This window comes from Merops nubicus, unplaced genomic scaffold (assembly GCF_000691845.1).
Source record: "Merops nubicus isolate BGI_N331 unplaced genomic scaffold, ASM69184v1 scaffold10583, whole genome shotgun sequence".
Lineage (NCBI taxonomy): Eukaryota > Metazoa > Chordata > Aves > Coraciiformes > Meropidae > Merops > Merops nubicus.
In genome coordinates this window covers 40,562-67,983 of record NW_008599569.1, presented here as the reverse complement: position 1 = coordinate 67,983, position 27,422 = coordinate 40,562, and the positions used below count along the sequence as shown (strand labels likewise).

The following is a 27,422-nucleotide window of genomic DNA, read 5'->3' as shown; positions in this document are numbered from 1 at the left end:
CGCTCTGCTCTGCTTCCTAGTTATGCTGCACTGGTGAGAGCAGAGATTCAGCCACTTCCACAGGTGGTGGAACTACAAAAGCACCTCTTATCACCTCAAAGTCATCTTTGATGTTAGTTGTTATGAGGGCTGTTACTTTCCTGTGATTTTCAGCAATTCCAAGAAAAAAAGATACTTTATTCAGTGTCTAAAACGCAAAAAAAATCAGCTAAAAATACAGTGATCTGTGACAAGATGTTGCTCTTGAAAGAGAGCTCACTTGGGATTTTTCTCTAACACTTTCAACCAGATGACTGACTGCTTCCACTGTGCAACAAAAGGAAATGTTGGATGAAGGGAGCAAAATACATGTTTTCAGATGAAATGCTAAAGGCTCTGGGCCTTTTTTTGAAGCCATAAAATACAACTGCAGATGTATCTTCTAGATTCACACTCACTGTAGAATGCTTGGGACACCAAATTTCACAGTATAACAACCAAGCTCAATACACAGAAAAGGAAACAATCCAGCTGAAATAAACACCGGGAAACAGTTAATTGTTTGTTTATTTAAGCAAACATTTGCAAATCTCATTAGGTTTGTAGAACTTTCCTCTTTCTGTTATTTTTCTTTACCTTTTACCAGGTCTCATTATCTCCCAGCAGCTGAACAGGCAGAAGCAAGTAGTCCAGTCCCTTCTTTAGATAGTGTTAGAAAGCTTCAAAATAACAACATAGCTCATTGGACACACAAACATGAGTAGCAGAACAACAGATATCTATTTTGCACTGTCTGGAGGTAAACATACATTGCAATAAAAGTGGGAGAAAGCTTCCAGTTTGTCTAGTGATCAGTAGGTGAGGAGGCATAATTATGAGACCTCTAAAGCATTTAGAAAGGTGTTTATTGGCTCAGGCCCTAGGGAGAAGGTTTTTTTCTTTTTAATCACTGTTACAGTCTCCTCATTCCAATCTGACAGCACACAGGGACCTCAGCAGGGCATAAATGTCGTTTACTCTCACAAAGGCTTGAGGACACTACCAGGGTCCCTAAGGTGAATGGCAGATTCGAGGGGAAAAAAGCTGCCACTAGAATTGGGGAAAGCAGCAAACAGCTGCTTCACTAACCAGAGTATCCTCAAGAAAAATGACACAAACAGCTATAAACTGCTGTCCTGATCTCTTACACGGTGCAAAACTAAAGTTCTACAGCTTGAGAAAGGTAAAGAAATTACAGTTCTCTTTGATACTTCAGTGTGCATTCCATTAGAACCAGTTCTTGGCTACTTTATTTTCAAAGACCGTATTTAAAGCCAAAAAGTTAAAAAACTGCTAAGGCCAAGTATTAAGAAATACTGTTCACCTTTTAAAAATCCACAGGGGCAAATGAACGGCCTTTGTGTTTTTAACCATCTGGTACTTCCTCCCAGCACTCAGACTTTTAGCTGTTTAACGTTAGTCAGCAGCTCTAGGGAGAGAAGTCCCTGTAAAAGCCTCCCCATTCCTCCAGTGCCACTGTTCCAATTAGATAGGACATGTACAAGAAAAACATCACAAACCTCACACAAAACTGAGATGAGACTTTAAAAGACGTTTCTTACGTAGACTGCTGCACTGCACGACTTCTGAACTCCTTTCCATCTAAACTTAGAACATTTATATGCTGTTGATGTTGAATGAAAAGTTGGAGATGGATGAGCAAACGGTCAGATGAAAGATACCAAAATGTCAGACAGCCTACCGACTGTTGTTGCCATGAGATCCAACAGTCAACATCAGTCTGATAAGCTATCCGACAGGATGGTAGTGCCATGGAGATGTCACGACGTTGGCGACACAAGAGGACAGTCAGGCAGGACTGAACAGAACGTGTTCCCACACCCTGCTCCAGATCCCCAACGCGGGGATAAAGCTAATCTAAGCCAGAGCAAGATCTAACCTACTTTGTGCTCACATGCTACCATTTGATAACACTGAAAGTCTAATTAATTCTTGTTACTTACACCTAGGATAAAAATTAAAAATAGCTCAAAAATCCTTAGAGTAGCATTCCATATAGTAGCAGCAGAATGGGTATGGAGTGAGTATCTACTTCCTACAGAGGGAAAACTTCATGTTAGTTAACTTTCACATACATTAGAGCTGGAACACACACTGCTTCCTAACAATGTTTTTAAAATATCTGATTCCAAAAGCTTAAAGTTCTCTGCATCATTGCTGGGTTTGACATCACCTCTGCTTTTGGCTTGAGTCTTTACTCTTCCCCCCTCTCTCCTCCCTGCCTGGGCAGGGGTGGCAAACGGCCCAGGAGTTCCTGCTAACAAACACTGCTAGCTATTTACCCTCCCTGTTGTAACCAATGAGCCGTGCTTCAAGAGCTCATATCCTTTCTACTTCCTTCTGCCAGGTAAGAAGTTGTTAAGAAAAAACCCCAAACACAGAACAAAAGGTTTCAGCACCACTTGTGCAGGAAGGATGAGTATAAAGCATGCGGCTGATGGGATTAAGGCTTAAGAAAGAAACTGAGCATACAAAAGTGGAGAGGGAAAGAAACAGCTTAAAAAGACTGACACAAGAAATTCTGGAATGATCAAAGATGACTTTATAAAGTTTTATCTTAACTTCATTCTAAATATACAGAATAAAAAAATGTCAGCTTCAGCATTTTGACATCAATCATCTCTGCTAACATCAGGAAGTTTAAGAGGGTGGCTCCTGCAACCGAGAGCACGTGCCATGCAGTGGGACACCGAGAGCTCAGGCGGCACAGCCTTACCACGAGGGACATGCAACAGCCTGCGCCCGACCTGGAGCCACTTATATACACCTTGATGGTCTTGAGAGTCATGGGGAAAGCAAACCGGCCACCCTTCAAAATACAGTTACCCTTAGGTCAGTCTGAAGTTAAATCAGGGAGTGGAGAGTATGAAATCGTTGGGTTTGGAAGTAATTTGGGTGGACAGTGTTTGTGTTAAACGCCATCTAAGCGCATTGTCCTGTACAAAACAACTCAGACCTGTAAAGCATTGATATCTTACCTTAACATTTATAAGTCTGTCAATGAAACGTCTGCTCTAATATCCAAATTACTTTCAAAATTAAATAAAAACTTGTTATTGTTGAAAATTTGATGTTAAAAAGTTTTCCCCCGTTTTGAATAATGCTGATTTTTAAAGGTATGGAAAGATGTGTCATTTCTCCTGTCTGCTAATACCCATTCCAAGGTTTTGTTTTTCCAGCTCATTTGTTTTTTTCTTCAGAGTAGGTCTTCTGTTGCTGTCGTTTGGCATAGCTCTGGGCCATGGAGTTGATTATAGATAAGATAAAATAACAAACCATGACAATCACCAATTTTTCAAACATCCAGGATAGCCAGTTTTCCCCCTGAAGAGACAAAACAGAAGGAGGAAAATGAAGATTAGTGGACAGCTCGATGGAGAATTCTCCATTTTCTGGGCGAAAGGGAAGAGCTTCACTGCTTTTTAATTATGTAATTTATCAAATGAAAAACAGGAACCAAGTGCAAGCTGACAGGATTCCTGCAGGTCCCTCTGTAAAGCTGACTGCAGTCCCTTGAAAGACAATGCAGGAGGACTTGCCAAATACACTGCGGGGCAGACGATGGATCCCTGATCGTTACTGGTGTGCTAGTGAAGTGATTTATTATTCCTAGTATTGTTTTGTCTCTGCTAATAATTCACAGTGTTCCGAATTAGCAACCTCTGACTGTCATTCCCTGTCACGTTCATTGCAAAGAAAACAATGAGGTCACTGGGTAACAAATGGGTTTTTCCTAAACTGCCTATACTGTGTTATCTTCCAATTAGTATCCGATTCCTCTGGTGTCACTAGAAGTTAATGGGGCGACCTCGGCAGTCCCACCCCGAGCCTTTGCCACCGGCCGCTCTCAGCCTGTGGGGTTTGGTCAAAGGAGGGCAGCAATGCACTGCACAAAAAGTACTGTAATGTGCAGAAAAGGAATCAAGTTATTCCAGCCTGATCCTCCCTAACTTAGTCTCTTTCGTGGTAAGAACAGGGCAAAGAAACCTTTACAAGAGCTACAAGTGTTAAAAGTTAATACTTTTAATGTATGATAAATGTGAATTAGAAACGTGGGATAGATGAATAGATTTTATCTGAAAAATGCCTTAGTATCCTGAGGAATTTCAGGTCAAAGTTGCTCTGTCCCCACTGAAAATTCAATTCAGGGCATGTTTTTCAGAATACTTTTGTTGTTGTTTAAAACACTTTTTTTGTATGGAAGGCCACTTCGGCCCCTTCACACCCAGCTCCAGACACCATCCTTCACTTCTCCTTTCCAACAGTAAGGGCTTGGAGATTTTGTTTCTCTGTTGGCTGTTAAGCCACAGATCCTGCTGGCTTCTGAAGTACTGATGCTGCACACAGTCTGTTACCATTGCACATGTGAATGCAACTGTTTTCTGCTTAAATTTCTCTTTCAAAACAGACAGCTAATGTAGAGGCAAGATGTGCCACTGGATTTCCTTTACTGTTTTCTTTATTCTCTAAGAGGCTTAAGTCCAGTTTCAGACAGTATTATTTTTAATTACCAGGTTGCTTTTAAAATTATGTATTTTTTTTATCTGCTCCCTGAGACACTGCGAATCTTTGAACAACCACAGAAAAGCAGAGTTACATCGGTATAAGTCCAGTTTCAGACAGTATTATTTTTAATTACCAGGTTGCTTTTAAAATTATGTATTTTTTTTTATCTGCTCCCTGAGACAGTGCGAATCTTTGAACAACGATCACAGAAAGCCAGAGTCACATCGGTAAGCCTGACAAGTCTAAAGACAGCTAGAGGAGGGAAAAAAATTAATGGGAAAGAGAGGCAGAGAGGTTCTTACCTGTGGCACGCCACTGTCTGATTTGTGGTGAAGTTTTATCCTCTGAGCTTCCAAATATTCTTGAAATGGCTTCTGAAGAGAAGGACCTATACTTGGAATAGCACTGATGCAAAGTTCATCCCAGAGAACAAGACAAAATAGGGGAGGAAAAAAAAAAACACAAAAAAAATTTTTTTTTTTTTTAAACTTACCACTTTGACCCAAACAGAACAAAGTTCAGACTGAGCTATAGCTCAGAAGGGTATTGCTACTTGAGAAAACCACGATAACCACAAAATAAAGAGTATTCATCTTTTTATCGGATACTTCTGAAAGGGACATATTTCCCCAGATCCTCAAAAATTGCTTAAAAAACATATTTGAGAGCAAACCAGTGACCCCAGTGCTGGTAACAGAAAGAAGCTGTGAGCTGGAGCATTTCCTTCGAGCCCGGGTGAAGCCAGCCGAGGCTGTGCACTGGTGCAGTGCTGAGAATCAAATGAATGACTTCTCAGAAGTCCCACATTTATCACCAGCAGTTCCTGTAAGAACTGGTTTGAACCGATTAATAAGGAAATGACTTGTGCTTGTGTCATCCCTCAGTTAAAAAAGAAACTGCTCGCCCTGTGACTTGCCCCTATCTCCTCAAAGAAGACGGCCCCTTTCTCAAACTAAGTCCTTATTAGGACAATCTGTGCGTCATCCTTACCCAAAAAGAATGCATTAGCAAATTCTGCAGGCGCCTCCCACAAGTCAGTGATTAACAAAGGAACAAAGAAGGAACTATGAACCCTGCTCTGAATCATGCCACGGTTTATGGCAGATGACTTGCACAAAAGCTACAGTCCATTACTGAACACCTTGTCCTTAAATTAAACTTATTAAGATCACGGAGACAATCTGGGAACTAAGCACTGTCTCAGCAGCCTCCAACCTCCATGCTGCAGACACCACAACCTGTCCCATCCTTAACCAAAAACAACCTCGGGAACTTTTCTTGATATCTGTACACTGCCCTATGCAGCAGGAAGCCCAGGGGGCTTTAGTAATTGTCACACCACCTTAAAAGAAAAAAATTAAAAAAGGGAGAGATCCCAATACTGAAACAGACCATTTTAATTTCAAAGAGAAATTTTAACTGAATTTTAATTATTTTTGTGCAAAGAAATTCTTATGGTCTTCTAACATTCAAAAAGACACCTGAATTTCAGTGCTTCAGTTTTGATCCTTTACACAACTTCCTCAGGGAGGATTTAGTGAAACACGCTTCAGACAGTAAGATAGACACAGAGTTTTACAAACTCATCATCTCCTCTCTGAGTGACTGCAGGAGGGCTACATCTCTACCATTATTTTCCTCAGTCTCCTCATTTGACACAATATTCCCTTTTCCAGGCTAAAACCCAATTAAAAATAAAATAACAGCTTTCTTAATTCATGAAACTACACAGACTGAAGAAACAAAGTAGCTCAGTCTCTTCCCCTAAGTCCATCTCCTTCAATAGCCAGGGGCAACTGATTTTTTTTGAACATATTCACAAGAAAAAGATTGCTCCCCTCATGATTCACCATCGCGACGGTACAAAGGGGTGAGTAAACCCTGTGCCTGGACTGGTACAATTTCAGAGAGAAAAAAAGCAGAGACTAAAGCAGGTCTATCACACATCTTACACAAAACCAAGTCAACTTCTGCAGGCGACTTCCAGCGTCCGAACGGCCCCTTGCGCCGCTGACTGCTCGTGGTAAACCTCTCCTGGGGACTCGCTGAGCAGCACGAGTCACAGCTTCTGAAGGGAGTTATATTTTGAGGTTTCTGTTCTTTTTCAAATGGCACTTAGAAGCCCGGAAAAGCTACTGAAAGGTAATAGTTTACTTTTAAACTCCTGCATGGTTATGAAATAAGGAATATTTAAATGATGAGAGATGAATGATTAACGGAATCGTCGTTCAGACGCCTCCGTTTTTTTCTGTAAACTGAACTCGGTCAGTGCCCAGTTAGCACTGCACAGCAAAGGTGTGAAAACCAAGTTCAGAGAGCTTGGAGAGATCCTGGTGCACCAACAATCTATTTTAATTTTTTTTTCCACTAAAAGTATTCAACCATTTTTTTCTTTGTCCAAAATATTCGTCCTATTAAAGCTATTTTAAAGAACTGTAATATCCTGAATGCGAGGATTTATTCATTCAATTCTGCAATATCTTGCACATTCACGGAGACTTTACTACTGAAAAAAATGTGCATAAATTTAAATAAGGAGTAAAATGAACCACAGTAACTTCTATAAAATAATGAATCCACAGTAATAGCAATAAAATTATTGAAATCCCATTTCAGTGGGACAGAATCAGTTACTTGTACTCTTTTGACAATATTCAATCGTTTTATCAACCAGCTAACATATACCTCACCTAATATGCAAAGTGTAGATGTAATCTTAGATCTAAAAGTCTTAGAAATCAGTTTTAATTTTAATTCCAACTGAGTGGTATCCCCCACACACACAGAGTGAAGTTCAACCCCGAACCCCGTTATTATCAGCGGAGGAGGGGGAAGATTCCGGCGTAAATTTTCAAGGGTCACACCCAAACCGAGGCAGGTACACGGGCAGCAGGAACGGATTTGCATCATAATTCTGTGTCACTTCGTAAGGACTTTAAGATAGACCTTCAAAGGGCTGCCGCACTTTCAGGGCTCCAGATGCAAACCACAGACTTTACACATCCCACTTTAGGAGGGAAGATGCTGGAAGATAAACCTCTTTGTAGAACAATCTAAAACCTAGTCCTTGCATTTGCCTTTGAGAATCAAGCCTATTGTCTTTCAAATAAAGAATATGAAAGGCTAAGAAAATAAAAGGACCTTCGTACACAACAGAACTGAGCTCATCTGCTCTCTGCAGTCTCCTGTCTGCCAAAACACACAAAAATCCAAACACACAACCTGTGGTCCCGTCTTAAAGGCTTAAAAATGTAGATCTTAGTGAGCTGCTTAAGGACTTCAATTAAAGAAACTAGAAGTTGTCTGTCAAAATAATTAACACGACATCACCTACCCACCAAATTTTCAGTTCATTCTGATTCTCTGCTAAAATTGAATGTTTCACAAGGAATTGAAACTGAGAACAGACTTCCAAAAAATTGCACTAGCCTTTGGTAACAACCTAAATTAATTAAAATCATAATAATTCGGTAAAAAACATTACTTGCATTCTAATAGCACAACACTCGTTAAGAACTTTCCTTTACCTAACAAAACACTGTTGAAGCCTGTTTTCAGAAGTATTACCTGATATTTGTAGTTAAAAAGATTCATCTTTAATTATTTTTTTGAGAGACATGATTTCTATCCAAACCAAAAATTACATAACTTTTTTCTCAACAAATAAACCCAAACTTCACATCTATTTGAAGCACCACATTCCAGAAAGTTGTTCTAGGATTAATTTAAAAATTACACCAACTACGTACAGATTCTGAGACTGTGACTCCTAAAACTTCTATTCCAGTTACGGCAAAATTGTGCTTCTGAGAATACACTGCACAATTTTTTCACGTGCTTTTCAAAGAATGACTGTCGAAAGCTGAACCCCAAATGCATGTCACTGGTCATGAGTGGGAGGAAAGATTTTTGGGAAACTTATCTTTTCATCAGAACCTTTGGAACTACAGGTAGGAGTTTTCTCAAATGGATCTGGATGCAGCACCAGACCAAGAGGAGGGAAAAATAAAGAAGAAAAAGGTATTTTCTCTATGGCAGCTTAAAAAAAAAGTAGAAAATTCTTTCAATCCTGCAGTCAACTGCATTTTTACTATTAGAAGTACTTCTTTAAAACTACTTAATCGTGATATTTGCACTTTTGAAAGGCATATTTTTCATCTCACAAGATCTTTAAGAGTGCAGGTTTCTCCCGAGTTATTGAAATTTCATAACATGCTCTTCGAGTTTGTGAACACTCAGGTAATTACCATGGGTGCTAAATGCTGCAGCACAGCCCTCTATCAAACGCTCCATTTTATTATCATTGTGCTAATATTGCACACAAAAAAATCTCAGTCCCTGATTTAGGATCTTAAGTTCCCATTTTATAAAAACACATCTGTATATTGGCCTACATTTCCAGAGAGAAATATTAAAATTAGTGACTATTTTCAAGAAATACTGAAGTTGCCATTTTAGACTCACATTTTAGGAACATTAGTACAGTGGGGTTTTTACTGCTAATGGAACTTTCTCATTTGTAAGAGGCCTCTAATGGCAAGTGACGATTAAGCAGCTGATTATCTCGAAGCAGTTCTTAAAATCTATTTATTCTGATGGAAATTAAAAATGTAAATAAGAACTTCAGTGACATTCAGTTCTGAATTTGATACCCTGTTCAGCAGCTCACACACACAACTGGAATCAGTCCCCCAGTTGTGAGGAATAAGACCCAAAGCACTGCAGGCGTGCACACATGGAAGTCTATTTGTACAACCATGGAATTCTATTTTATCATGGAAATAACAACCTGGAGGGAAATGAGAACCACAGGAACTGAGGAGATGGGGCAAACAAGCCACCCGGCTCCCAGGCTCGAACAAACCAAAGCCCTGCTTGGAAAGGTGACACAATATTGAGTCACAACCCCTTTTATGGATGATCCCTTAAGATCCACAGCTGTTCATTTGGAAAAACCGTTTAACTGTTAACGTGGGGCCGATTCTGCCCGACTCTGGCACACACACTTTGTCCTTGTCCCTTTGTCCTTGTCCCGACCCCCTCAGAGCCCGGGGCAACCAGCGACACACATTTTGCCCAGATTCAGCTATCTGGGCTGGCCTGGCTACAGAAAAACATCCTTTTAGGAAATGCCAGCACTCCAACTCCAAATGAAGACAACAGCGAAAAAGATTCTGAAACAACAGAAAAGCAAGCTAAGGGGCCAGCCTCACTGTGTGACAGCATCTCCTGCGCCAGTGGGGCCCGAGGCCAGGGATTATCTCCTGCCACAGGGAAGGGAGCTCAGAGGCTCTGAAGGATGTGACCAGCAAAGGAGGGAGCGTGCCGGCCTGGGGCCCTCCCTCCCAGTACTTCCAACTCCTCCACAAATCGTGTATTTCACTCAGCCTAGGCCAGAGGGGCAAAGCAAAAGCTTTCACCTTCCCAACAGTTATGCAAAACACCATTAAATCATCACACCCAACACCCATTCCTCCCACTCAGAATTTCTCTGTGTTAAATTCACGTTTCTCCACTCCCCTGTAAGAACACAGGAAAAGTCCCATCCCGCGGCTCAAAAGCAAGAAGGCATTTAGTAAGAGGCACCATATCTGGTTATTTTTGCCACCCCTCCTTCAAAATAAAACTTCTTGGTATCAACTTCTTTGAAAGTTAGACATTTTATAAACCACTGAAAAAGAGATTCCAGAGGAAATATTGTTCTACCACTGGACAAGTAGCAAAGCTGATTAATTTGTGTGCTGCGTTCACTGTCTAAACAGAGCACCTTTCTTCCTGCCAGTCTTCTGAACCTTCAATGGTTAATGTTTTTCCAGACAGTGATCTAAACGGGCTTAACGGTTAGTATTTTAATGAGCTGTCATTTCCTGTGCTGATAAAGATTCTCACAGTATTTAAACCATCCCTTTCCCCGGACCCTGCAGTGACTCAGGGGGGACCTCGGCCCTGCCAGGCGGTGCTGCAGCAGACCCGGGGCCTGGTTCAGAGAACCCCGAGACCTGGGCTCCCAAGTCCCAGGGAGACCACAGCCTCCAGCTTCTGCCCCCGCCTCTTCGGCCTCAGAGCCTTCAGGGAAACTTCAGTGTTATCTGCATTCGGTGTTCCAAAAGAGCACAAAATAAATCTGGCTTATGGTCAGGACCAACAGAAAATCTGGGCTTAAAAGGCTACTTGGCAGATTCACTCCCTGTACGAGATGAAGAACGGAGCTACCTTATTGGAAGGCTACTAAGCTAAAACTGTTACGTGTTTGACATCATTCACACCTGGAGCTAGGCTCCAATTTAACCAGGCTGTCTGCAACTGGGACATTCTGTTATGTTAAAATGAATGCTTTCAAAAATAGGAATTGCAACATCTCTGAGCTGCTGGTTCTTGACTCTGCTCAGTCTTGCGCTTTGCAAGGAAAATTCTATTTGTGGTTTTGTACACAATTTAGAAAAAATAGCTTGCTTGTTCAGAGTTAAATCCTACAAGCCTTTTGCAAATAAACATTTATACTTCTGTTGTGATCCACGGGAAGGTTTTCAACACCAAAGCTACTCAAGTTTCATCCACATCTCTGTCCCTTTCAAAATGCTAAAGCCTTTTCTGTGGGGAGCTGGCCTATTGTGTACAGGGCGTATTACAAGGACACAGTCCCACAGGTTTCTGATACACTCGTGGGAGGAGAGCCGTTGGTTTATTGTACCAAGAAATGCCAGGTGTATGGTATAACCTTCCAGAAGCGTTTCTCTTGGGAGATTTTGAAGCTACTGCTCTGTTCTTAGCCACTTCAGTTTATTTTTGGTTGAATTCTACTACACAGGTTTTATTTTAAATAGTGGCTGGAACCTGGTTTTCAAAATATCCTTCAATGAAGATGCCAGTTCAACAGCATATGGACTTTCTGGCTCATGTGCAGCACCAAGGTCCACAGCTCGGAAGGTGGGGTGGCAGACTGGGCCTGGCCCCTGGCTGCAGCTCTGCAGTGGGGAGGAGCTGGCACAGGCCACGAGATGGGGGAAGCTGAAGCCCCCCCAGATCCCAGGCACTCACACACTGCAACGTGAATCTAAACAAGTCTCTTCCCACCCCAGGAGAACAGATTTCTGGTGCAGCCCTTTCTGTCACTGTGCCTTCTTGACTTCTATTATAAAGAAATGACCTCGACCTATACTGTAAATTATTTCTGAAAAAAATCTACAATCTTTAAGCAAAGTTTCCAGTTACCTCAGTCACCATCATTGCATTTGTACTTTTTTTCATGAAAGGAACATCACGCTCCCTACAAGTATCAACTGAGATTAAGTTGTGAAGCAAAGAATTCTGGCACAACAAATGGCAGCAAACTGGTTTGTCAAGGCAACGGTTCAAGTACCTGCTACCAAAACACCCATTTTCCTTTAAGACATGCAATCACTCAAACTGGCCTGCAGAGCTGGTCAGCACGACAATTTGTTCCACAAAACCCACCAGGCTCAGAAACCTTCAGAAGCACTGGTATTTTTGGGTAGATTTTCAGAGTCATTTCCATCACCCTGCACAGTGTTAACAGGGCTCACCCACGGGACACAGCACTGACAAATTCACTTTTAAAAATCTGTCAGTAGGCAATTTTTTTTTTTAACATTCATTTCACTGGCTTCTATTTAAACTTCAAATAAGTTTATTGACTCAGTTCATTAATTGAATAGATTAGTTTCCCCTTCTCTTAAAATTGGCAAGGCACCATGTGCTGCAGGCAGCAGTTCTGCCAGGATCACACCCGTGGTGTACCAGGAGCCTCTCCCAGCACTCACACCTCTCCCTGGCCGTGGAGTAACTGCCACAGCCTCGGGAACTGAGACACTCTGCAGCCTGTGTGACCAACGTTATCATGAACTTTGCAACACTCGAGGGAATCTCTCTGCCCAAAGGGTGGGATTTGTCTGAGCGACTGCTAGAAGAGGCTTCTACTGTGCCACTTTTACCCCAATTTGATGGCAGACAGTTTTGTGCATGCTGTGTGCTTTAAGGACTCTTTCTGTTAGTAGTTTTCTGGGAATTCTTAATCCACATTTGCAACTGCCACTTCAAAGAAAATATGATCATGCTTAAAAGCAGTATTCTTAGTGTGACTTCATAAAGAATCCTGCAGCTGTAGGTAAAAAAAATTAAACAGATTCAAGAGCCAAAAGAAAACCCACAACATGCATGATAATTACATATTTTGAATGGGCTAGGTTGGGCCTAAAACCAGCATCAAAGCATTTTACAAAGATGATCAGTAAGTTAAACTCTTCAAGTGACAGAACATAAGAAAAAATTGTTACACATCATCTTTCCTCACAAAAGCTTGTGGATGTAACACAACCCACGGGGGAGCATTCTCCTCCTCTGGCAGTTCAGACAGCAACAGTGCCACTTGACACTAACTGGTAGAGCAGGCTGACAATCACCAGCCCCACGTGAGCCACCAGTGTCCCTGGAACCCTCTTCAGCTCGCTGGCTTCACTGTCTTAAATCCACCCAAGTCTCCTTGTTCCTTCCAACAAGGCTGGTGCACCAGCTGCCACTTGCCTTGCTGCTGCCACCCCCCACCCCCTCACCTTGTTTTGTACACCACCTACCACCAATCTTTTACAAATTTTCTTTTTTTTTCTGAATTGCTTCTTAATTTCCCACCACATTTTCTTTTCCTTTTCTTTCTTTAATTAATAAGGAGCATTTTATGATCCTTTTCTAATGGAGAGCTAGATAAAACTGTAAAGTCAAACTCCCCAAAGCCCTGTTAAGCCAGCCTGGTTCTGGCAGGCCTGGTGTGCAGTGCCAGCAGCTCCCAGTAACACCAGTACATGACTGTGGAGCTTCGGGCAAGCTCTGCAGGTGAATCATTTTTGCTTTTTGACTAAGACTCAATCTAGTTCTCGAGAAACTCTCTGGCTTAGAAAATCAAATACACTCAGACTTTATCTCGTTAATCTTCCATCCAGATTTTAGTTATCCTGTATATTAATACATTCATTAAAGTATTGTTCTTAGACATTTCCTATTGTGTAAGAGCAACAGCCCAGACAAAAAAAAGTCTTAAGCCATTGTGTCGGATAGAATTTGATTAAAATAAAGTTACCAACCATTAGATAGAACTATATTTTAACTTAATAATAAAAGATTTAATGCAAGCTATTGTTTAACATGTTTTATACCCCACTCTAAAAGAAATTGATGAGGTAATGCTAGCAGACAGCTTGAGAAAAGGCAAAGATACCGGGACATTCCAAAAATCTGACTGTCTCCCGAGAACATTTTTTAACTCTGACATCAACCATCTAATAAAACCTGAATCCAGCAGAGGTCTTGTGAATGCATTCGAAGTAATTCGATGCAAAATTATCTCCAAGACAGATGAAGTAGGAAAAAACTACTAGTTTTGGCTCGAAGATCTGCAGGAGGGTAAATCTTTAGAAATATACCTGACCTAGTAGCCGTGCAGATCAAATGTTTGTAGTAAATTGTCTGGTGTGACTGATACTAAGAAAAGTTAACTAATGAGGGTTAAAAGTAGCCACATTTCTCTCATTTTTGAAAAAATTATGTTCAAAGCACCAAATTAATTTTGCACTTTGTTAAAAACCAGATGCCCCATCAGAAGATTAGGAAGTAATAAAGTCAGGATTTGTGAAGTTTAGTGAAATGCCCTAGCATGTTTCTTCTGACACCCCTTTTTCTCTGTACAGCATTACTACTTCAAGTTTACATATTTTAAATGGAGTTATTTCCAGACGTTCCTCCCCTGAAACTGTTCTTGAGGAGTGTGGCTTTTTGGACTTCATGTGAAAATACTTATCACAGTTTGGATAGCAAAGTGTCAATCAACTTGCCCCATATAACAAATGAAAGACCTTGGAAAAGTAGAAACACCTTTAAAATTGATTTTCTGGATCTGTATTAGGTAGTTAGTTTAAAAAGGAATAAGCACAACTCCCCCCCAACCCAAACTCAAGAATAAAGCTTTATATTTACATGTTAGAGACTCACATTTAAGACTTTAAACCTGCACCCCTCACATTAATCTGATCAGTGCACTGAAAACAGGCAGTAGTTTTTGCCCCAAGATCACAACTGTTCCTTCAAACACTTAAGCATGAATTTTTGCTGAAATCCATATAATTTGATCTAGTTGCCTACATTTAAATGAAGTTGCATGCTTTGTTTGCATTCAAGCCATTTCTGAAACTTCTGCATGGCTAGGGAGGCAGTGTTCCTGGATTACCAGGCAGGAAACCTAACACCAACAATGGATTTTAAAATTACACAGAATTTCATGACTGGACAGGTAGATGTGAGGCAAAAATCTAACACTTCATCATCAGTGTCCAATCTTCATTCAAACCCACTGAGGTAACATGAAGTATGTAGTTTCAATTGTCTTTTTCTCCCTCCTCACTTTTGTTAGCTGTGTTTATGCTTAGTTTGTTTTAAACTGAGATTTTAACTTTAAAAACCCCAAAAAAACTCATCAGTTACTACACTCAATCCAAACAAAAGACAAAATTCCTCAAAATCAGAACAGTATATCCATGAAAACTGTCATTTCTTCTATGGAAAAACAAGTTCAACAGGATGATGATAAAACTCTACATACGAAATTTCTCATTCTGGCATTTAATGAGAAATTTAGTACTTTAAAAATATAAGGTAGTTCACATTGTGGAAGATGCTTATTGTTGTCTGGGGACACCACACAAATCACAACAGTTCTTTCAGTTTTTGTCGTAGGATCACACTATAACATTGAAGAGAGTCTATGAACACCCAGTGGTTTTGCTGCTAAAAGTGTATGATCTATAACTGGAAGGGCTGGATCATATTTCTGGGTTAAAGTTAAGTGCTGGTGCTACGTACTCAGACCATCTGACCCTCAGTGCTATTAATGTTTCTTGAAGTACTTGAAGCCTTTAGGGTGAGGAATAAAGTTGCAAATAGACCTAAATTACACATTGGCCGAAGCTTGCAAAAAGCAAAGCACCATTTGCAGCACATCTAATTTGAGTCCTCCAGTATTTTTCCATGTAATGAGTGTTACTGTGTGTGAATTACTCACCCGATGAGGGACACCATCTGCTCCACTATATGTTTGCTGAATGTTATAATAACGAAAAGTTTCTGTAGGAAGGAAAACATCAGTTAGAGAAACATCTGATCAGAAGGGAAGCAGAGACAATGGGGTATGACAATTCATGTTCCTTTCCACCCAGACAGCTTCTCCACACTCACACACAGCTTTCCCTTCTCTTTTCTTTCAAGATCCTTATTTTTCAATACTCTTCAAAAACGAGGCAGGAGAGTGAGAAGCTGTTTACTTTGCTATTCTATTTCCTCACAGATTTAATTTCTTGCCATGTTTTTGTAGCCTGTGTTACTAACCATTCGCATCCTCCCCAAACTTCAATTCCCAGAAGCTCAAGGTCACTTTACTCCGTCAACAATGTTTTAATGGAAAAACAGTCATCACCATGCAGAAAAATTCACATCCCCTTACACAAACACATGGACTTAAAGACCACAACAGTGAAAAATAATATAGCTTTTAGTCCCCTAGTTTACGTGCTTCAGACAGAAATACAACAAAAAAAATACTTAGTGTAAGAACAAAGTAGGAGCCATTGGGTACCTGCCTGTTTAAAAAAACTGGAGACTGTCACTGTCTCTATTTCAACAGATTAATTGGAACAGACTAATTTTAATTAAAAAAATTTCAGTAACATATAGCTTATTTTACAGAAGTCCAATTGTCCACAATTTTACCATTCCTTTCTCTTCTAACACATTAAAATCTTATTAAAATAGCCTTTGCTAACTCCACTTCTGTCATATTTGGTGGCTTGTTCATTTGCAAAGAGAGAGGAAGACCGTGTGCAGACGTGCATCCACACACCAACAGTTCCCACAGCCTCCTTAAATCAGTTTCAGCATGATCTAAGGAGAACTGCATTCACTAGTCTGGAAATAAGGGACGTGACTAGAGCTGCACAAAGTGATTTTGTGGTCTGGGGGAAGAGGCCAGTTACAAGCAGCTCCAGGATGGCCACTGCACCAGAGACATCGCTTCCTGTCTAGAGAGAGATTTCATGAAAAGCCTTTTCCATGACTCTTACATTTCCTAAATTCCAAATTGCAGCAAGATCACTACAAAAATCAAGGCTATTGCACAAGAGTGTGTTTGAAATGAAGCATCGCAGGAAAGAGAATTCTGATAGCTAAACATATTACAAAATAAGATGATTTACCCTCTGTACAAGACACTGGGAAATATTTTCTCACTTACATTTGACCTGAGTGTGGAGCACTATAAATTACATTGCAAAAATTCTCCTAGCTAAGCAAGACAAAATAATAAAAGGAGCATTACACAAATACCATTTTACTTTTCTCTGTTGCCAGAAATAATTCTAACAGCATGTATTTAAAAGCAGAAGAAATCAGACAATATAAAAATAAGTGTGGAGAAAAAGTTTTTCTATCACAGTAAATGGAAGAATTTTCAGTTCTATTTATTATTTTCTGCTGAAAGACTGGACATAGCAAAATAAACATTTACAAAAAGATGGGGAGGAAAAAGGCTCAAAGATTGAAATCTTCTGTTCAAGACAAAAGAAAGGGTTTTTTAAGCAGCTTGAGGAAGGTATTAGATAATTTATACTATTGATACCTTCTGCTATTTTAATGCAATGAAAAAAGATTTCCAAGCAACACAGCTCCAAGTATTGCACCAGTCCTACAGAGATGCTTAAAAAACACAAGCCCCAGCTGACAGCACTGGCTCAGATTGGTTCAACTGGAGTGATGCAGGCCCTGACCTAGCACTGAGCACAGCACCTCCAGGGAGGAACAGCCAGGGAACCAACACTTCATCTGTCGCTGCAGACAAGGGGACACATTTTAAAAGCAAGACTGGAGATTCTGGTTGCCACATTCAGAACAGCTGGTAAGGCTTTGAGTGAGCAAGAGAAGCTGGGCACACTCTGAAATCTGGCCTTTGCAAAAAAAATAGAGACTGAGGACACCAAAAATGCCAGCTGTGCTTGAAAGGTGTGGAGGGTATGCCCAGAGCCATACCATGGACTGCCTCTGCAGGGCCTGAAGGAGTGGGGTTTTCTCCACACACTCAGCTGAGGTAACAAGCAGCATTTAAAAGTGCTGCTTGGCTGGTAAAGACCAGTTGCAGTGCTCTGTGAAACGACTATTGGTTACCAAAAAGGCAAGTTCATTATGAGTATGAAGTCCTTTCAGTCTGGTAAAAACCGTAGGTAAATAACTTGGCTAACCACCAATTTCCTGAGTGGTGTAGGCAGAGAGCTCATTAGTTTGTAGCTATAAATTATTCAGTTGCCAACATGTTGAGTGTAAGAAGCCCAGCAGATCCTTTATTGGAAATCCTTTGCACCAAATTAATTTCCATTACTTCAGGTCAGGAAGGGAGACTCCAGAATTCATTACAAAGTAGAGCAGTGTAACAGTCAAAAGAAAAAAACCAACTCTTCACCCCAGAGCCCTCAGGGAGGTGTAGTACTTGCCTGGATGTGCATTTTAATTACTGCTTTCCCAATCAAGGTTGCACCAAAGAAGGTCCAGAAGGGAACCAGAAAGTGTCCACATGTTATCCCGGCCAGGTCAAACAGGGGGTTTGGAATCTATGAAGTGCAAGGGAAAGAAGTTCATGAATTGCAGCACTCACTTAGATGAACAGGAACACGACAGACTTTGCAACTTTGAAAAATGAACATTTTCCCCCTATTCAACTTGATCCAAAACTCTTGAGTCTTAATACTTACAAAAATGTTAATGTCACACCACATAACTTAAGTCTCTGGGATTCAGCTAGACAATGTCTCAGACAATTCCATTCTCATGGTCCCTCCTCACCCCTGGATTTTAAAAAAAGCTAACAAAAAGTTTTCCATGTGAGGCACACAGAAACCACAGCAAAGCTGTTCTGAGCCATTTATCAAATTTTCTCCCTGACACACACATCACTCTTGGAAGGCAGTGTTCAAAATGATCCCCAGTGATTTCCATCTAAGAAAGTACATTATAAACTGGCATTTACAGTCATATGTATCCAGTTTAGAAGCACTGATTATGTTTTATTAAGCATATGCATTTCATTTAAAATTAAAAAGTGGGGGTTTTTTATTGTTACACTGTTGGCTTGACATTTGGTATTGTGATATTATCTGTAAAATATTTTTGAAATTAAGCCAAGAAAGTATCCAAATTCCAACCTTTCACACTTAGCATGCAGCACAGGGGCAGACTGTCTGAGTAAACACAAGGGCTATGTGTAATTCACAGTAGCAACATATTTCTGGGCTAATATCCTGCAGTATTTGTGTTGTTTTGTTACAGAAACAAATAAAGGCTGTAGATTGCTAAAGACCATAAAAGACAGTAACTTTGCAACTGACTGAATGGCAATCTGCTTATGAGGGTTGGACTTGGTTGTTATAGACTAGCAATTCAAATTTATGAGCACCCACAACACCACCTGCATAGGAAGAAATCTGAAACGGTCTCTAAACGTGCTCCGCCTCCCCTGAAATGACTCCTCACCTCTGACAGCTGTCTCAGGCAAAGCAGCCTAGTAAATTATTTACTTATACCACAGCCAGATAATTTTGCTCCTCTGAGCCAACTCTGCTCTAGGTCTTAAGTTTGTTCTTTGTTGGTTGGCTTGAGGGTTTTTTGTAAGTTCATGGTGCATTTTAATTACTGTATTACCAGAGATGGAGCAACGTGCTTTAGGTGGAGGTAGCTGTGGATATCATCAATACACTACACAGATCACAGCAAAGAGTTACCCAACAAGTCTGCCTTTCCACAGGAAACAAGCTCCTGACAATAATATGGCTTTCTTACTAAACATCACCTTCAGTTGACTTCACTGGATACACTGGAAGTTTTAAATCCAATTTGTCTGTGTTTCTGTAGCATTTAGAAACTGCTGCTCAACAGACAACTACCTGCAGTGAGGACAGTCATTACCACCTTACAAGCAAGTTCTCTGATCCTAAAAAATATAGCCAACTAAAATACTGTTTAAAATCCAAAACTACGGTTGCAATTATAAGGGAGGCAGATAAATAAGATGCCTTCTAGCATAAGGAGAAGCAGCAATAGGGAAGAGAAGCCTCAAACAGAGGCCCAGAGTTCACAGGGGAACACACAAATGCCTGGAGCACACGTGGGGGCTCCTTCAATGCCTCTGCCACATCTAACCTCACCCTTTTTACTGCTACCCTGCAGCTCAGTCTGTAAACACGTGTACACATCCTCAAGTGTACTGCAGTGGATTCATGGTTCCCCATCCCTCCCCCAACCCGGGCAGCCTACATAAGCTCAAGGAGGAAGCTGGAGAACAGTGCAGCAAGTGGGTAAGAAGTTAACCAAATGTTTAAGTATTACTAAGCAGGAACTATGCAGAGTTTACACATCACCTCTCGTGTTCACCAGCTCCTTCCTCATGCCCTCCATTTATCCCCACTTTGCCTTGTCCAGCCACTCCAGTAACTCACCCCTGCCACCTACAAGCTGTCGTTCTGAGTACACAAGACAGACCAGCCTATGCAGGCATGTCTCACTGAGAGAAATGAGTCAGAGGCAGTGAAGGAGCAGTCTAAGAGCTTAATGGATGGAAAGATTTAAAGAACAGCTTGTAACCTACAAATCGACTCTAAACATTAAGACAGTTCAAAAGATTAGTAAACAGAAGTTGTATGCCAGCAACTGTAACCAGCTTAATTCTTTCCAGCTAACACAGGTTACTTTACATTTGAGCAAACAGTTATCACTGTCATCTCTACAATGCAGGAAACCAAGAGAGATGCTAGACAAGTGTGGAATTAATACCCCAGCAGCTGAGCAGCTGGCTAATGGCTGTGGCTATTCCGGAAGAATGGGATCACAGGGATCTACACTCCCCCCTTCACCATAATCACATTTCTGTGCATCACATCCCACCTCCTGTGTGTGGGATGGAAGAAAAAGGCACACCATTCCCACCACTTTCCACTAAGCTTCCAGAGAGAGATTTGAACCTTGAATCATTCAACATTTTTCTGCTTCAAAAGAACAGTATTATCCTCCTTAAAATACTAAAATAGCATCAGTGAAGATGTTCATATCACCTTACACTTGGAGAGAAAAAAAAAAAGCTACAAGTAGCTTGTAGTTCATGCAGCCATGACTCTGAAACAGGCTTCCTCATTCTGCTCACTCTGGTTCCTAATGACCCAAAGATATCTCCTGAGCAGACTCAGGAGAACTACTACAGATGGCTATCCTAAGCAGGATTTATACAGGAAGTTTTCCACTCTTCCATCTCTGTATATTTTTGAATTTGAAGATGTCAAGCACTGTAATCTTTGAATTTGAAGATGTCAAGTACTGGAAGCTGTAGTACATAAACACCTAAAGAAATTATAATATGGTTCCAGCACGATCTATAGGCAATAATACAGCTCTTGCCACATCTTGCCAGCTAATAATGTGGGCTAGGAAGCTCCCAACAGGATAATAGCAGGCATATGATCTGGTCTAACACAGGGCAGTGAGCAGCAGTGTGCAAATGCCTCTGTTAGAGAGCACAGGGCCTCCACATTGAATGCAGGGAGCATCCCTGTCTAAAACAGAAACACAGAAACCTCCTGAATTTGAAGAATGTCTTAGCTCAGTCTCTTGTAAGTCTTCCTAGCTGTGACAAGCCTTTTGCACCTTTAGAGAGCTGACCCATTTTTACTAGGTGTCAGCACATCATGCTGACCTGTAGAAGCATTAGCTGTGCTTTCATGCAGAATTCACTGTTTGGTACTGATCTCAGGCTGGAGTTTCTCCATGCTGTTGTATTTTCCAGTACCACAACCATCCCATTTCCTTAGGCACCACAGAGAACACAGGAAGAGCACACAAGGCACGAGGATCCACATGGACTCAAATGAAGCCAAGTCACAGTTCAGAGCCTTCATTTCATTGCAGTACATTCAATCTGCAGTTTGTGGTTCTAAATCCCTCTGTTCCTGAAGTGAACTTACCGAGGCACAGGCCAAGATGCCAAAGAACCCAACCTTCTGCACCAGGTTCTGGACAGCCAGCTTGGCCCGGGAAGCAAAATCCTGCAAACAACAACATGAAGCATTCATGAGGCAAAATCCAAAATGAACCTACCTCAAAGTGTGGGTGACTTCAATACCCTCCACGCTTTGGGACTTCCTAACTAGCAATTGGGAGAACTTTTAGAACAAAAAGGCTTGTTTGAAACACTGGGTTTAGAGGGATGAGAGAGAACTTCACAGGGCTCGGTGTGAAAATCTGACCACCCACACACACTGAGTTTGGTTTTTTAAAACTCTGCAAGTGGCACCAAGTTCCCACTACTATGGAAACAGGTTTTCCACTATTTCTGTCTTTGAAATGCCAGTGCTGCTTGTACCTTATTCCTTAAGCAAGCAAAAGGAATTCATTCATTCAATATCATTTCCTATGCTATAAAGGTACTTTCTGTAAACACAGACTACAATAATCCCATTATATCCTCAAATGTAATTCCAGGTACTCTCCACAACAGACTTGTAAAGTTCATTAAATCCATAGAATTGAATCTAAAATATTTTAAAAGCAACAAAGGTGGCAGCCCAGGTAACATCTGAGCTATTCTGTACAAAGCCATGCTAAGAACATGCTGCCTAATCCTATCGTGTGATCACAGCTTTCAAACACATAAACCTGAAAGTTTATCAGTAAATGTTTTAAAAATCAAAAATAGAGATTCATACAAGCAGTTTATATGAATGTGAAAAGTGAATTTACATGAGAATAAAACTGTTTTGAAGCAAAACTATCCAGAAAATTCCAAACAGGGCCAGTATTATCTCCCCAGGCTTGGCAACAGTATTTACAGAAAGCTGAGTATCTTTGCTAATAGCAAACTTTAAAAAGCAATAATTAATTCTTTTTTAATAAAGTACAAATAAGCAATAAAAAGGTGATTTTCCAGTAGCAAGGCAATATTCACTGATTAACATCTTGTAGAAAACTATCAGATAAATTCCACAAGGAAATAGCTTTAATTAATAATTAATGATATTCCAAATTCTACAGTTCAATAGTGAAGTGTGGAATTTAGAATATCATTAATGATTAAAGCAACTACAAAATCATCCAGAAATATTAAATTTATGCAATTTTAAATTTGTTACAGCTCTGTAGAAACTTTCAGTACTATACACCAATGCAAGTAAATTACATTTACTTGACAATGTTCTTGCATGCTATTTAAATTCTGAACTATAGCACTGACAACTTTCTATGCCAGATTTAAAAGAAAAATCTGTAATAATGCCATTTCCTTTCATCTTACAGTTCTTTTTCAAATAGTAACTTTTCTCCATTACATTGCTTTACAGATTAAAAAAAATTATTATTATTGAAATCAGAAAAATTCTATTTATTGTACTTCACATTTGAAAAACTAAACCAAATTAAAACAAATAGTTCAATTTAAAGAAAAATGCCAAATAAATAAGATTTCTTTCTAGTGGGACATTTTTAACCACAGGAGAATATAAAAACCCTTTAGAATATTCTATAAGGGGTGAGTTTCCTAAATTTTACCAGGAGTAACACCCTGGGGTCACGAACATGTTATTGCAAATGGGAACAGATGAAAATATTCACTCTTTATTGAAAATTTGTCTCTGATCTTTTCCTATTTAACTTGTAGGATACACACAGTATGTACGAGTGATCCAAACCCACTGCTGGTGGGGGTGACACCAAACACTTGAACTTATGTTAGTAGAAACAGCTCTAGAAGATGCCTACATGACAGGTAAAGCAAAATTTTCCCTCTTTCTGTTAAAAGAGTGCATTTTGACACAAATTCTTATAAACAACAAAACATGATCAGTTACCAGCGAACCAAGTCCAAAAATCTTGCAACATCGAGGGCAGTTCCTTCTCAAACTCAAATTCCCTCATCATTATTTCCAAGTTAGTAAACCAAGTCAAAACAAGGTAATACATGCTCACTAGTCTGGGTCAACCCTAACAGAGGTGTTCAGCCCCACGGAGGGTTTAGGAGATGGGCTGAGAAGGATGTGAGTGTCCTGCAGAGTGGGATCTCCCAACCAGCAACAAAGGAAACCAAATGCAGCACGCTGAGAAGACAAGATATTCCAGTGCTCCAACACACACTAAAGCAGAAACAGGTCTTCAGGATTTCTCTACAAATGATTTTAGGATGAAACACTGTGCTCAAGCATTACAGTAACACTGTCCTTTCAACAACAGATGTCCTTTGAAAAGGTGAACTGAAAAAGTGCTGCCTGATGTAGGAATTTCACAAGCTGCACTACAACAAAGCTGAATGTGACTGAGATTTTCAGTTCCTATTTTCTTCACTGTTTCACAATGCTCATGAGGTTAGAGCAATATTTTCACTTTTATAAGCCAATAAAGATTTCTTTTTTTCCCCAGCTCCATAAATCTCATTGTAAAGTATATTTAAAATAAAACACCACAATGCAATTATTCTAATAGACCCATGATATATTTCAATGGAAGCTCTTTCTACTCTAATTTTAACATATTTACCATTATCTTAGACTGCACTGCGGGTAAACTGTGGAATTAATTTGCACAAGTTGGAACTGGAAACAAACTCTCTAGCAAGTGACTTGCACTTGCAAGAGAAACTTGAGAGAAACTAATGCTTGCAGCACAGCTAGTTTAATAAAAGATATAATAAATATATACAAATTGACTCTTTTAATTTAGTGTAAGCACAGTGCACCATTATTTGTAAGAAATTTGATGAAAAATTTCCTTCACCTACATTTTTACACTGCTGCAGAATTCAAGGCTGTCTTAAAAGTAATCTTTTTCCTCCAGCTAAAAACATACAATTTTTGTTATAAGACCAATTATTAAAGTATTGAAAAAAGTGTAACAAGTTTGTCTCAAAAAAAAAAAAGAAAGAAAAAAAAGCCATCAGGGCAATTTTCCCCACCTTACTAATTCATAACTTTGTTCTTAAGTTATTGGTAGCTTTTTTTTTAGATTTTTATTTTAAATTGTTTTTGTTTTGTTTTTACATTAATTGTCTATTACAAAGTACTCCATGGAAAGCACAACCATGGTTCTAACAATTTCAGCCAAGAATTTCTAATTTGTTTTCCTTCTTCAATCTTCCTAAATAAGCCAAAAGAGATAAATTAAGAATTTTCCCCCTTATTTTCTATCAGCTAATGTAATCATAGCTACTAATAATTTGCATGGTAATACATATATCAGGGTTGCAACAAACAATGTATTTAGTCTCAATGTTTACTTGAATGAAAATAAGTTCAGAAATATTTCTTTAAGGAAGCAACCAAACATTTCATTTGTCAAACCTTTGCAACATCTGCAATAATAAAAAAAACCTTACAAGTTTCATTTCTCAGAGAATAACCATCAGTTTCACAACTTTTACCTATTTCACAATATAATTTTTCTGCTATAAACCCTGCAGGGAACAATCTTTTCTCTAATTTTTTAAGCATTTGAAATAAAAGCAGAACAACTCTCACAAGTTAATGCTTTAAAAATTAAAAAGACATAAAAGTTCAGCTACTTACAGGCAAAACATTTTCCCCCAAAATTAAAGTATCTAGACTGGACTCGACTCTCAGTCAATATGATTCATTCTTTAGAACATTTCAGGATGCTTTAGCTCACTATGTCCCTTTCAAAGATGATTTGTTTTTTGGTTTGGAAATAGATTTCCTGTGACTGCTACAATATAGGCAAAGGAAGGTTAAATGATTAAACATTACTTCATTGGGTTAATCATCAGATCTCAAGAACTGGAATGGAAATAAGAGGCAGAAAAAGGTCAGTGCTGAAATACTGATTCACAAGTCTCAGCTGGCGGCTTGAGGAAGTTTGCTTCATATCTGCCTTCAGTAAAATGGCACATTTTATTGATACCAGCAAAATGGCACATTTTATTGATACCAGCATTTCATTACTATATGTGGCAAAAGCAGAAAGCCCTCCCAAACCTCCAAATCTAAAGGGACAGTAGAGAGAAATTACATGCTTTGCTGCTAAGTAAGATTTGCCACAGTGTTCCTCCTTTAAATACGCACTATGGCTCAGCTTTGAGTGTAACTTAACACAGACCATTTCTCCCTAAAAAAAAAAATCCCTCCTGGAAAGAACAACTGGACAACCTTGTCTTAACTACAAGGCTTCAGCTTACCCTCTGTTTTATTTTGCTTCCATTTATAATTGAAACTCTGCTTCTTCTGTCTCCCTTCATTGTAAATTGTACAAGCTCTTCTGTACTTGAGTGAAGAACATCTCACTAAATTTTAGTTACAAGCTCAAGGAAAAAAAAAATTAAAAGGATAAATTTTTATTTTTTTCCCCTCTGTAACACTGATTTATGATCAGAAAAGTGAATTTATTTTTCACAGTGAAATTGTGAAGCCTCTTTTTTCTTAACCTCTTAGAACAGAGACTGTTGACAGATCCACAGCAAGTAACCAAGGAGCTCTGAATTATCATATATCAGATAGAATCCCTCAGTCCTCACAGAAACAACCTGTAAGACTTTGACAGAAGATATTTTCTTGAAGGACTGCACAGATGGGCCTGTAACAATTATGTACCACAACAGTTTATTTTCCAACACAAAGCTGCAATTAGCTTCCAGGAGCACCAGGAAAGCTACAGCTCCCTGTCACAAGCAAACTCCTCCTTGTGTGCAGAAGTGATGACAGTTGTCAATGTCTGAAAGACATGATCCAGAATTCAGATGATCTGAGACCCAGGAAAACTTTTCTCCTATCACAATTTTCTTCTGCTGTGAATGCATCAAGCACTTTACACATCTGTGGGTAATACTGCCTTAACAGAGGGTCAGGGGGAAGTCAGGGATGGGAGTAGTAGGGGTGCTAGGTAACTAGCAGACAGTTGCCTAAAGAAGTTAAAAATTAATTTCTGGAGGGCTTGGGAGGGGTTATGCAGGATTTGCTACTCTAATAAAACCCAGGATCATTAATGAAGGTTAAAAAAGCCCTGAAGACATCAACAGAGATCTGAAGGGAATGTGTTGCACCTTGATGGCCCTCTACAGAGAAGGAGAGTGCTGAAGTTGCTGCAGAGCAAGGTGTGCCAGCAGACTCCCTGCAGCGACTGGGTAACCTGCATGTGAGGAAGAAGTGGACAGTCCTTCAAGATTTCAGTATAATTTATATTATTGTCATAATAATTCCTTACTAGACACAAAGTTTAATGCTCCGAATAATCTGAAGGGAACTTTTCTTTTTCCAGAGATTGAAGATGATGTATGAAGCACCATCTCAGATTATTAAAATTATAAATTCCTTAACATTTAAAAAGCTGCCTACAAGACAGTGCTCCTTTTTATGTAAAAATCTGAGTTATGTTAAAAATGAGCTGCACAGTATTTTGTTTCTTCTGGCTTTCTATTACAACACAATGGAATCAAACACAACTTATGGGAGAATGACCATTTGTGGTTAGGCAATGAATTTTAGAATTTCAGAGGACTGGGAAGAATTATTAACTCATTGAAATAATGTATTAACTGCAGAAGAGCAGTTTTAAAGAAGTCAGATAGCTACCTACAGGCTGAGGGGTTACAGGATACATCCACACTAAGAAAGCAGATCAGCAATGACATTTAATGGTCAAGACAGTACCCTGGAGTTAAGACAAGGAGAACAGAGATCAAGACACAGTTGATAGTCACTGCTTGTCATTGCAAATAGTTCATTACTCAGTGACTAAAGAAACCATTTCATACCTCTCCTGCAAGACATCAAAGGTAACTGCTCTCATGAGTAAGG

General features: G+C 39.7%; 1 protein-coding gene across 1 annotated transcript in view; it reads right to left on the bottom strand.

The window, feature by feature from the left end:
* Positions 1-2,841: 2,841 nt before the first annotated feature.
* VMP1 (vacuole membrane protein 1) overlaps positions 2,842-27,422 on the bottom strand; it is a 57,249-nt gene continuing 32,668 nt past the window's right edge. The window contains exons 7-11 of the mRNA XM_008937434.1: positions 21,597-21,677; positions 18,084-18,200; positions 15,611-15,672; positions 4,848-4,950; positions 2,842-3,363 (exon numbers count right to left, since the gene is read on the bottom strand). Of these exons, the coding sequence (XP_008935682.1) occupies positions 3,220-3,363; positions 4,848-4,950; positions 15,611-15,672; positions 18,084-18,200; positions 21,597-21,677 (507 nt within the window). The 3' untranslated portion in view covers positions 2,842-3,219. The remainder of the gene's footprint in view (positions 3,364-4,847; positions 4,951-15,610; positions 15,673-18,083; positions 18,201-21,596; positions 21,678-27,422) is intronic.